The sequence below is a fragment of the Aulonocara sp. 'chitande type north' Nkhata Bay genome, linkage group LG20, assembly GCF_057382095.1.
Source record: "Aulonocara sp. 'chitande type north' Nkhata Bay isolate Kocher_YH1m ecotype deep benthic linkage group LG20, A_spYH_male_GT1.1, whole genome shotgun sequence".
Taxonomy (NCBI): Eukaryota; Metazoa; Chordata; class Actinopteri; order Cichliformes; family Cichlidae; genus Aulonocara; species Aulonocara sp. 'chitande type north' Nkhata Bay.
This window is the reverse complement of record NC_141363.1, coordinates 1655027-1668001: the sequence shown is the minus strand read 5'-3', so window position 1 is coordinate 1668001 and position 12975 is coordinate 1655027. Positions and strand designations below refer to the sequence as shown.

Below are 12975 nucleotides of genomic sequence, written 5' to 3'. Positions count from 1 at the left end.
TCATGCATGCGCAGGATGGCATGGTGTGACACACGCAAGCACTCAAACACACACGCACACTGGAATTCAAATGTCACACAAAAACACTAACACCCTTTCCCAAAACCAAGCCAACAAAAGTGTAATGAAATACTAATGGAATAAACTTCGAGTTCACATACACACGCCCACCCCTGTGATCTCAGGCAGCCTTTAGTCAGTGGAAAAAATTAGCAGGTATGACACCTCTTGTGAGAGACTGTGCTGTCACCTATGCACCTATAAATTAGATGAACACTTAAATCCATAATTCTCAAACATCACAGGCAAAAATGCGTCAGTCCCCTGATCCGTAATGTATTCATGTTATTCATCTTCACGCTTGCCATGCACAGCTCTTCTTGTTCAAATACTTGTTTTCACATCCCTTTAATCAAATTTGCACGGATTAATTTTCAGAAAGCATTGAGAGTGTCTTGCCTATAGATAGCGCAGAAATCCCTCAGAAGGCCGAGGGATACACTTGCATCATAGTTTAACATTGTGTCATGTGATATGTGTGGTAATTGAAGCAACTAGTTATTTCTTCTCTTTTGTCGCAGGTCACGGTTTTGTTTCATCAAGCGGTTATAGCTGCGAGCGTCAGTGTCAAACGCCTCGACATTCTGATGCAGACTTCAAACACCTCCTTTTTTTTTCAGACGTATAAGCTGTTTCACTCGGAGGCGGGAGATGATGGTTTGTTCAAGCCAGGTCAAAAACCATTTAAAAATTTATCTGTTACATGCAGATGTGTGCTACTAAAATAGAGAAAGCACCAAAAGAGAAGGGGTGAAGAGAGAATGGATAATTATCACTGAAAACAAAGTGAAAAAATAGTGCCAGCGGAGCTGTTTGAAATCCATGCCTGAAATGGGGAGGCATATAAGGGAGTGTGAGTGTAGCCTGAAAGCAACCACCCACAGTTTAATAGGATGCTAGCACTAAAAATACAGTATTTATAATAAGCATCCTTAAAGTTACGGTTTCCCTACACAGCTGACTTTTTACACTTTTTCAGGCATTTCTTACTATTAGGCATTCTGCTCCTTTTAAGGCTACAAGATTATGAGACTCACTAAAAAGATGTGCTGGTAAATACTGTAGTTATTTTTTTATAAAATGATCCAAAATATATATTCTGGGTTACATGGTGCATATACTGTATCTTGCCTGAAATAAAATGCAAACAAGTCATTGCACTGTTTAATATTGAAATGACTGTATTTCAGTCACTGGCAGTGGCACTGACTAGACTGTATAAGGTGGGAGCCTTTGCTAGCAATAGCCTCAGAAAAGTGTCTTCAAAAACTCAGTGAATGCATCCCTCCTACTCATCATATATAGGAGGAGGGATGGTGTGGGCTGCTAAAGAATCAGAACCGTGGATAGATATCCGTATGTCACGTATATGGATTTTATATCTTCACGTACTATGGCAGACAACTTTGGAAAATATCTAAAACAAATGATGAAATCAGTTGGTGGTGTCCAATCACAATGCTATATATCAAATATAAAAGTCCAAGGAAGTCAACGTAACGTTACCTGACTAGGTTTAACTCCGACTCTAATTTCATAAAGTAGCACTGAAAAGAAGAAATACCAAATGTAAATAAAATGTCAAAAGAACATTTAAATTATCTCAAACCTAAAAAGAAGCAAATTAAATGATTCAGAACAGAAAACAACAAGAAGTGCCCTTACAAAAGTGGGATTCAAGTGACTTGTTTTTTTCTGTATATTCCCACTGACTTTTGGCCATTATTTGAGTAACGTGGTGGCGCTTTCCTCCAGTGAAAGAAACAAGCTCTTTTTACTAAGCTTTGCACATCAAGGGATAGAACATTTAAGACCAGCTTTGTGATTTCCCACAAAATTGCAAAAAACAGTAAGCCATTTCCGGATGGGGAGTTTATCAAAGAGTGTTTGGTGTACTCTGCCCATATGCCCTGAGAAAAAAGAAGCATTTAGATTCCCCCAAGGTCTTCAATCATTCAGGATTGAGGACCTTGCAGGAAATCTGAAACGTCAGTTGAAAAAGAAAGCAGATAGTTCTGACTATTTCCTCTTGGCTTTGTAAGAGAGCTGTGACATCCACGACACAGCTCAGTTACTCATCTTTGTACGTGGGATAAAGAAAAAGTTTGAGATTATGGAGGAGTTGGAAGCATTGTGCTGAATGAAAGGTGATGCAACTGTGATGGATTTGTTAACCAAAGTACCGACATGCTCTAATAGGACAAAACTAGCAGGTGCTGCAACCGATGGCTGTCCAAATCTGAAAAATGTCACACTTCTGAAGAGGATGCAAGACAATGTCACAGAAATAATCCCTGAACTGAAATTGGTATTTTGTATTATAAAACAGGAGGCGCTGTGCTGAAAATGAACCGAACTTCATTAGGGCAGAAGAATTAAATTACGCACAGTTTGTTGCACTTTTGGAGGAGCATGAGGGTAAACAGGGTGACATGAGCTACCACGCAGCTGTCAGGTGGCTCAGCCTGACAGCTGCACTTAGTGCTGAAAAGGTACCTGAGAGCAGAACATTGAAAGTTTTGTGAGAAGAAAAGCAAAACAGATCACACGTTTACTGTTGATGTGACTGCACTAATGAATGAACTGCAAACTGAACTACAAGCCAAGAGCCTATTTGCGCATGAAATGTTCAGCTTGCTGGAGACTTTCACGAGAAAGTTGCTGTTTCTTTTGAGCCAACTGGAGTGCATTATTTAGCCCATACCATCAGCTGATCGCGTCACCTGACGCCCTGCCTGGTGAGTTTTCAGGGGCATTTGAAGACTTCCAAACAGCTGAGAGTGAAATACACACGATTGAATCTTTCTTCACTTGCAGTGTGGATAATGCATCCAGTGATGTTGGATGACTCACTACATGCAGAGCAATTCAAGCCATCATCATCGCTGGATTTAAACTTGCATACAGAGACATGCTCAGAGGATGTTGGTTCTCTTTGGATCTACCTTCATATCTGAACAAACATTCTCAACTTGTCATTCAAACTAAGTCAGGAGAACCACCATCGCATTTCTACCTCTGGAACTAAACCTCAGTGTAATGGACAGAAAACCTGCAGAGGACATTAGTATGCTTTTTCTATGCCTATTTCACATTTTCACTGCCTACTTGTACCAGCTTCTTGTACCAATGTCAGTTTATAAAGAGAGATTTCCACTGAATTGAGTTCAACTTATTGGTGCAAACCTCAACAGCAGACTTAGCTTTTTATGTAGCCCCTTGGGAAACTTAATTGCTGAGCCCTGAATAATAAGAGGGTCTGACACAATAAACTTCACTTCAATTCAAGTTCAATTACAATATATAGCTCCAAATCCAACAACACTTATCTCATGGGACTTTATACAGCAAGGTAAAGACCCTACAGTATTACGGAGAAAACAACATTAATCAGACAATCCCTATGAAAAGGAATTAGGCGTCAGTGAGAAGGAAAAACTCCCCTTTAACAGGAAGAAACCTCCAGCAGAACCAGGCTCAAGGAGAGGCAGAAATCTACTGAGACCAGTTGTTGGGGGATGAGGGGAAAAAGACAGAACAAGGAGAGCTTAGAGAGGCAGGACTATGAGAGCAAAAACCATGTGTGCTGTGTTTGTGTACTTGTGCTAAAGGACACCCATAAAACAACAGACACCTTAAGGAATTCCCTGTGGTACCAATAAATGCTAGTGTTACATTTGCCTCCTCACTGGTTTTACTATCTAGCAGCTGTAGTTTGCTCTAGGGTGCTGTCACAGACATACAGGACTACATCAAAAACACCAGCGGACAAACAATTAAGCGATCACAGAGATTTAAGAAGTACAAGAACAATCTGTTAGTCAGCCAGTGGAAAAAATCCCCACAAATGTAGTTCGAGGCAGCTGAACAAAAACTTTTCTTTGTGTGTGTGTGTGTGTGTGTGTGTGTGTGTGTGTGTGTGTGTGTGTGTGTGTGTGTGTGTGTGTGTGTGTGTGTCAGCATAGGCGGGTCCACAATTAAAGCTGATTCCTGTTGAGTTTTTCAAGAACAACACTCACACTCAAACACACCCATTCACGTCACCTGATTGTGCCTGATTACAGACTGTTTTCTGTACGTGACAGCAGTTCACATGTCCAACTTAACACACACATGCACACACATACACACACTTTCACACCAGCAATACAAACCCTGCTGTATACCCACACACACACACAGCACTGGTGTCCCAGCATCCCTGATAGCATATTGCCAAAATAAACAGCATCAGCGCTGTCAACACAGAAATCTCTCACTGCCAGCGAGAGACTCAGGCACACACCTGGTTGTCACACCTACACACGCGTACTCTCTATAAACACATCTGGCAATCAGAGATGTGTAGAGACTCACAGCAGGGAGAAGAGGATCAGCGGGGTATTGATATTACAAACACACATACAGTACCCCTCTCTCTTTTCTCTTTCACACACACATGCACACACACTCCACCTCTGACAGAGACACAGACTGTTAGTGACAGGATGGAGGACAAGTGATTTCCTGGCAGCCATTGTCTCCTTGCCTCTTAATCCAAGCTGCAGGGGGGCGGGGGCGGGGGGGGGGGGGTGTTGACATCTGAGACCGGTATATGAGATCCTCTCATAGCTGACCTTTAACACAGCCAGACCAGAGCAGGTAAAGGTCTACAGCTCCCCAGTGACTTGCATAGACTTGATACTGCAAGCGAAGAACGAGAGTGAAAAAGAGAGAGAGGAAGGGGATAGAGCCGTGGCAAAAATGGAGAGTCCTTGAATAAAAACCTATTTACCGCAAAGAAGAGTAAGTTTCTCACCCAGCTTTCAGGATTCATTCAGATACCCATCTTTTTCTAAAGAGCTTTGTGTCCATGACACTACCTGAGCAAAAGCTTGAAATGGTATGACGCTCTGGGAGTATCAGCATTGGACTATTCTGCGTATCACAGTTTTCAATATATTATATTCATAAATACACAAAAGGCTCATCAACAGGATAAAAACGCTGCCCTAACCTAGACACCATTTAACACGCATTCACAATGTGAGCAGCCATCAAAAAGGTCTGAGAAGAGGCCCTCAACAATAAAAAGCCGAACCTAATTCAATTTTATTTTTCAGATCTCTCAGTGGAATTTCTGTGATGCCCCCGTCTACTTGTGCTTCTGGGAAGGAACTCCTCCCATTCGTCAAAACTAGCGTCTGATAGATTTCAGCAGTATTGCCCGATATACCAGCCAATATTAGCTATCAGCTGATATATAGTTAAAAGTTTAAAAGGTAAAGCAGGGACGGGAGAAATAACCTTCAACCACGTTATGAGTTTTGACCGATGATGACCGGCGATGAGCAAATTCACTGCTGGCAACACTGTTTTGAACACCACAAACACTTATAACCACCTGATGTAAGGGGAGGCGGGCAGAGTAAACTGTGACTTGTTGTAACAAAAGCACAATATTTTTTTTTAAACTGCATTTTCTCTGTATCTATGAAGCGCCTTGAGGCGACTTTTGTTGTGAATTGGCGCTATATAAATAAAATTGAATTGAATTAATATTATCTTAGTAAGAACTCATAAATATCACAAATCTGTTGATATTTTTCTGTGTCTGGAAGAAAAGGGCATTGCCCAATGTATTTGATGTTTACATTCCCAAATATCTGCATCTATATCAGTACTATAATCCCGTATGCATTAGGCTGGGTGTTGAGAATAAGTGCTGCTGTTAGCTGGAGTTAGTGAAACTTATTTTGACGTTGGGCTCACTCTGCACTTGTGCACTTAGCAAACTCTCATATGATGCGAGACTGTAATTAAGGTGTTTATCAGAGGGAGAGTGTGATTCTTCCTTCAGATAAACACTCGAGCCTAAGCAGGCATAAAGCTAGCTTATAGTACTGTTAATGTTTAGCCAGCTCTTGTCATCTGTCCTGAGATGTAGGGTTGCATGTCTAATCTACTGAAATAAGTAACTGCGACAATACTGGGAGTGAATATTCATGTTTAGGCATATCTCCGTGTGTTAGAGCCCTGACTTCAGTTCAGGAAATGAGGCTTGAGGTAAGGAGAGGATGGGCTTGAAATCAGGGAGGAGAGAGAGCAGTGGTGGAGAAGGTAAATGAAGAGGAGAAGTCGTGCAGATGTTAAATGGTCATACACAGTTTGAAAGATCTATTTGAGGCCTTTTTCAAATAAAACTTCAAATAAAAGGCATACTGTGTGCTAAATACATAAAACAAAGTTAAGTGGAATGGCAATGTCCAACTCAGCCACTGTGTTCACGACGGTGGGAAGCTGTGGTGGCTTACACAAACTGCCGCCCACTCCAGTGTAGTTTTAATGGATTCATTCTACATTTATGAGAACACATCAGTCTGTTGCGAGATGCAATTACACACTAATAAATGTGTGTTTATTAGTACACGATCTTTTTTCTATTAAAGTTTAATAACATAGTTACTGTAGGTTTAGCACATACTACATCCCAGCTTCATAGAGTATATTTACTTTAGTGGCACTACACTTAAGTTCAAAGTATCCTGCCACATTACTGTAGAAGCTAATCAGAAAAAAATAGTCCACAGCATTAATGCTATTTTACATCAAGAATCTATTGCTGAATAGTGTAATTAACAAATGACCTCATTATTTTAATGTGTAATTAAAATGGAGGAAGTAGTAGAGCCCTTCTTGTAACAAGCCACATGTGCAGACTTAGATTATGGATGTTGAGGAGTAGTCACGTGATACGGACCAAATTAAATAATCGCATGGAAAAAATAATCCTCTGTTTGTGCAGCTTGTCTGTCAGTCATATACACACAGTCTCCTGTCAGGTCATTGGAAGCAGCTGAAATGATTTTCTCTTGCAGTCTTTTTGTCTCTCTGCGCTCGTCATCATCTGTGAAAGCAATGATTCTGGGCTGCTTGACAGATGATTCAGTCGACAGTGTTTGTCTTCAGTAAAGTCAGTATAACGGGACCACCTGTAGCTTACCCTGTAAAGCGTGCGCTTCAAGCACCAAAGCTGGGTTCCAATTGGAGCAACCCAGGAATGACTCCATCCCACGCCCAAGCCCAAGCTTGGGCATCTATTTTTGCCTTTTTCTAACTCTCTCACTCCAGTAAAGTGACAGTAGAATACATCACCTTCTCCATCTTCTTTAGCTTGAACTGCATATCTACACAGATGCACAACAGTAAATTTCCAGTGTCCAAATGACAGCAAAGTTTTATGTTTAGAAATTCCCTTTTCCAAAAGTTGAGAACTCTTCTTCCAATTAAAAAAGCATTACATTTGGGCAGCTGAGTGGAGCTCCAGCTTGGATATTTTCAATTGTGGTCTCAAAATGTCCAAAAAAAGAACTCTTCTTTTGAAACTTGTTATTCGTGTTCTAAGAAATGAAGGTTATTTCATGTGGAAAATTGAAGATTTCATACAAAGGTGAGTACTACTTCCTTCACAGAACTGCACTAATATGTTCTAACTAGGATAGAAAGAGATTAAGGAGGCTCATACCTGGCAAACAAATACATCGGAGACTCTAGTTTAAAAGTCCACAACTGGCACCTTCGTCACATGAAACCTGTAAACTGGGAGATCGCCATGATCTAGGTGAGTTTGCAAAAAAAAAGCATCAAGTATGGGCATAAACATTTAAGGATGAGCAAATGAACCCTTAGGACATGAGGAGATCAGGGATTGAATGTCAGCAACAATATGACTGTAATAACACTCGTTTTAGTCTAGTCTTTAGAAGGTAGGTTTGATGTGGCATTACAGATGGATGCCAAAGTTTTCCCCTGAACAGGAGAAAAGGCCAAGCTCTGGCCTGCCACCCATACCCATGACACCTGCCACAGAGGTCAATCAGCTAGGGGTGCCACGTCTGTCAGAGCCAGGGTGAGCTGGTTAGCTGGTCACCAAGCACTTTAATCTGCAACAGATTCCCACCACCTGGCTCTGCTGGCGTGACACCAAGGCCAGCAGCCCCAGCAATCTGCCAACCCACTGTCACATTGTGAAGGGTTCAACATGAACTTAACTGGGGATAGATACATGGATGGATGGATGGATGGATGGATGGATGAAGCATTCACATTGAACCTCCATCTCTTAAAACCTTTTGAACACATATACTGCATTCCCTATGATCAGCCCAGCTGTGTGCTGGGAACAGTTAGTGCCGTGGGTGACCCACAAGCTATACTGCTGCATGTGAATACATGAATATTTGCCTCGGGGGAGGATTTGCTCTCGGGTCTTTGATTATCAGTTCACAGTCAGGCTTTTCAAAATGACACAACTGTTAGATTCCCCTTCAGTAATATAACATGTAGCTTGTAGTCAAATCCCCCCATCTGTTGGATGAGGGCTCAGCACTTTGGCACGGCTGTCCTTGTTGTTAATGCATGCTGCCAAGTTGTTTTATGCCTCTGAATGGAGTGTAAGGTTAATCATTTATGACTCAGCTCCAAAGAGAGGCTAATGACAAGGAAAGAAATGTTTTGCCTTTTTCAGTTTCGTAGTGTAGCAGTGATGATTGTACTCTCCATAGCCAGCTGACAGAGGTGTAACTGGATGCACTTGAAGGTATTGCAAACGAGCTGAGTCTGTGACAAATTCTGGATACAGCAGCTTTGTTTCCCGATCCTCCAAATCTTTTGTTAAGCACACGATTGGCCTTTGTAAGTACACAAAAATCAAAATATGCACACAGAATCACTGAGCTTCATTCCCCAGCACAAATACATGTGTGTGCTCATCTATGTATGTAAACTGTGTACAGTTCTGATTGGCTGCACATCAGGAAAAACGCTGCACCCAGTCAAGCAAAAAGAATAAATGAATAAATCAAAAAGGCTACAGATGTTGGGTTGATGTGAGTGCTCAGGTCATGTATGTGAATAAACTTAACCACACGAACCACACGAATCATAACTTTAACTAGGACAACCAGTAAATGTTAGCGTGATTATTTATTAATTAAAATATATTTGCTCACTGAAATATCTTTTTAGCAAAACAAAATAACAGCTATTAAAGCTCTCTCTAAATGAACATGTCACATTTCACAGAATAACAACCAATTATCCAATCTAGACATTTAAGAGAATAAAATCGGTGAAATAAAAAAAAAATCTAATTGGAAGTACTTTTGTTAAAGAGAGAAAAAGCTATAATTCAATATTTAACGCTGCCAGAGATATTTTAAACATTTATTAAAATAAAGATACATTACTTGATAGTATAAAACAAGTAGAAAAATGTTCAAAATTGATGTGACATCCCTTTTTTCTGTTCATCCTTTGTGATTTACCAGATTATAAAAAAATGCTGAGTGGTTCTGAAAAAATCTGACCTTCGAACAAAAACCCAGATGTATTTAACAGCCCAATTTTCACTAGATAACCACCGATCGACCAGCCAAGGACCAGAATCAGATTTTTTGCAGTGTTCTGACCAATAACCAGCTGGTCAGCCTGCTGTGTGGTGAGTGACAACAAGCCGCTTCATGAATGTAAAGATGAGAAGGCAAACAGTTGCACGCACGCTTGCGGCCATTCGCTAATATGTTGGTAGCGTGAAAGCTTTTCATTGTGAGTGAAGGCACAAAGTAAACCATGATGCAATCAACTGTGAAAACATAACAACAAACCTATTCACACACATTCACGTACAAATCCCCATTACCTAGCTAGTTAGCGATATTTAAAAGATGCTAACAAAGACAAAGTGGCTAAAGCTAAAGCTAGCCAGAGGTCAGAGGGAGCCACAAGCTAGCAGCCTTGGTATTAGAAAAAGATCAAAGCAGTTACAAGGAAAATTATGGCAATAACAGAAAAGAGAGAGAATGTCCTGTTATAAGATGATGTTTTGAACATACTGGAAAATGATTAAGTAACCTTTTTTTTATTATCTAAATCTGTTGCTTTTGCTTTTGTTTGCTAATGTAAAGTTAGGTAAAGGTTAATGCACAGCTTGTAATTGTATTTGTAACTCGCACCAGCAACATATAACTTTGTTTTCAGAAGTAAACTACACACTTTAATATAAAATTTTTATTATGAAAATTATATATATTTATATATGTCACTTCCAGTTTAAAAAAAACCCTAATATCAGTAGATTACAAAAAATCTTAATCAGAATTAGTAAGGAAAATCTTTGAAAAAAGGCTTTTCTTGGAAACCAACCCTGATGATTAATAGAAAACCAATTTAAAAAACTGCCATGACTCAGTACATCTCGTGGATAACTGCTATGTTATTTTGAAACTTGGGAACCTGTCTCCACTAGCATTTATGCCACTAATTCACACTGAGCCAAAATGGACTGAATTAACGTAATTTAAATTGGAGCAGAAACAGGAGAGACAGACACACCTTTCAACACTCAGACCCTGGAATGATAGCACATACCTCACCGCCTGATTAAGTCCCTCTTCGGTTCCTCTCATTTGAGTGACTAATAATAGTCCACGCTGTTCCATGAATCATGGTTATTAAGCAGCGTGAGAGAAAATGTTTTCCCCTAAATCTCATAGCTGCTTATTTTTCACAGTCTCATTGACAGGAGAAAGTTAGGAGACACAGGCATGCTGCACTCAGTCACAACACTTTCAAAACAGGATCTTCATGACTCGCTTTTATTACACAGAGAAGCAAACGAAGCGCTTGTGTTTGTGCTGCTCAGCCAACATTTGAAAACAGAAGGGCAAAGTGAGACAAAGCCAGATTAGAATAGATGAGTGTAAGACAAGAAAAGAAGTCAAGAAGCACCGAGTCATAGGGAGACAGACAGAGAGACGGAGGAACGGTTAGTAGGTGGGGGACCTTGAAAAGCTTTTGTTCTCTGAACACGGAGTGTTAGTGAGGCAGCACTTGGCAGTTGGTTCAAAGCAACAAACTCTAAATCAATCTTTTACAGCTTGTCCAAACAGACTCAAAGAGACACACACACACACATGGACACAACAAAAGGACTAGAAGAGTCTTCAAACAAGCAGAGAATACCAGCTGTGAAAAAAACAAAACTTCCTCCTCCGATACACGAACGGTACCTGAAATAGAGTCTGGCTGGATACTAAGAAGTGTTTGTGTTTGACCGTGTTTATGAAAGTGTGTGTGTCCAATGTTGTGTTTCTTTAATGAGCTCGGTTTACACACTTCGTTAATTGGCTGGCACAGCGCTGTCCACGATCTGTGTGCCACGCACACATTCCCAAACACACACACACACACATCTCCATTTCACTGTGCTTATTTATTCATGTATTAGTTAGTTTGTTCCACTAGGTTCACTTGCAGGCTGCTGTAGTAATTTCCACTATATTCTCTGCATTGATTTGTGCTTTTGACTGCAACGCTCTGCGCCGTGTATCAGTAACTCCCTGGAAGCGCCGTTTCCTTGCAAATACGCCTTTGCAAAATAAAGAAATGGGTGCAAATTGTATTCTCAGTTAAACGTATCTATCCATTTATCCAGTTACTTCTTTCTCCCTAACATGTATTATTTCCCATAACAAAGAGACAGGTGAGAGTGGAAGAAGTGCGAGCTTTCTAATTAAAGCATCTAGCGGGGGAAGCGAGCCAAGCTTTCTTTCAGCACATCTCTCATCACGCTGGCTGTAAAAATAGCATCAACCCCACAATCCCAGGCTATGTTCTGTCTGCTTGCAGCTCAGGGCTTGTTTCTGGTGAGCAATAGGAGGTACAGTGGAGAGATTTTGCTGTTGCTGCACAACAAATACAGAGCAGCCAACTCAGTAAGCATAGGCATTCTTTTCTAGCTGGATGTGATCGTCCATTCACACAAGACTGTGTATGTGTGTGAGAGAGCTGTGCTAAACATGATTACAGATGGGACTGGTATACATATATTTGTGTGTACTGTATGTGCGTGTGTGTGTTTGTGTGTGGACGTGTAGGCATGCAGGACAGGAGGTCTGCAGGGAGAGATAAATGCTCAAATCTGTCTTCCCCTTCTCACTCACACCCTTCTGCTCAGACCTCTAAAAGCTTACCCCTAGGCTTACCCCGCACACACACACAAGCACACACCCACACATGTGTGAGCAAACGCACACACACAGGAGCCTCATATCAACCCTATCCCCAACTCCCATTTCAGTCTTCACAGTTATTCCAAATCCAAAGCAGAGACACACATGGAGACAAAAGAGCGAGAAGGATGGACAGCCAGTGCCATAGCACAGCTCTCTGTAGGATTTATTAATAAGGTGCAGGACACAAGTTTGCACATACAGAGTCCTCGCAGTATAGGTAACATATGCTCACTTGAACTCACAAGCAGATTCTGAAAGAGAGCAAGTCGGAGAGGAGTTGTTCAATTTTTAAACAGGATGCTTTAAAGCGGAAATGGAATTAGGATGACACTTGAAGATGTTGAATTCCCATTTAAAGGAAAGGTCCAAAAGTCATGCCTTCTGCAGATTATTTATACTTCATGAATCGCCAAGAGAACACGCAAAAAGTGTCCATCCATCCAATGTCGTTCTTCCTTTTCAAGAATGTTTTTTTCCACAGCTGTTCCCCCTTAGCACTGACCCCCCCTCCCATGAACGTCAGGTGGATTTTTCCTCCAGCTTGCCTCGCTGCATTAGCTCTCTTTTCCAAACACCTTAGGGGGTAAGAAGGACCATGCTGCGTCAAAGAGATTCTTAAGATGTCTCCACATTAAAGTCGTAACTGTGGAAAAATATCTCTTCTTTAAGCAGCTCAGCACTACTGCTGCCATCATCTTGTGGGTGGCCATGCAGCTAAGAGGGAAAATAAATTTAATCTGATAAAACATCGCAATCAAATGGATGGTTAGCAGTGACCACTTCAAACGTCTTTGGCTTCTGCTATTTGTTCCCAGCAGCATGTCATCCCTTGCAACACCATGGAGAGCTCCATCAGTGGTCG

The 12975-nt window shown here is 41.0% G+C and overlaps 1 protein-coding gene across 2 annotated transcripts in view; it reads right to left on the bottom strand.

The window, feature by feature from the left end:
• LOC147304766 (chemokine-like protein TAFA-2) overlaps window positions 1–12975 on the bottom strand; it is a 95956-nt gene that overhangs the window by 70042 nt on the left and 12939 nt on the right. The window contains exon 1 of one of the 2 annotated variants that reach the window (XM_086278052.1): window positions 10468–10506. The exons of the other annotated variant lie outside the window; for it this stretch is intronic. Coding sequence (XP_086134178.1) covers window positions 10468–10505 — 38 coding nt within the window. The 5' untranslated portion in view covers window position 10506. Of the gene's footprint in view, window positions 1–10467; window positions 10507–12975 lie in introns of those variants that run through there. 2 annotated transcript variants of the gene reach the window in all.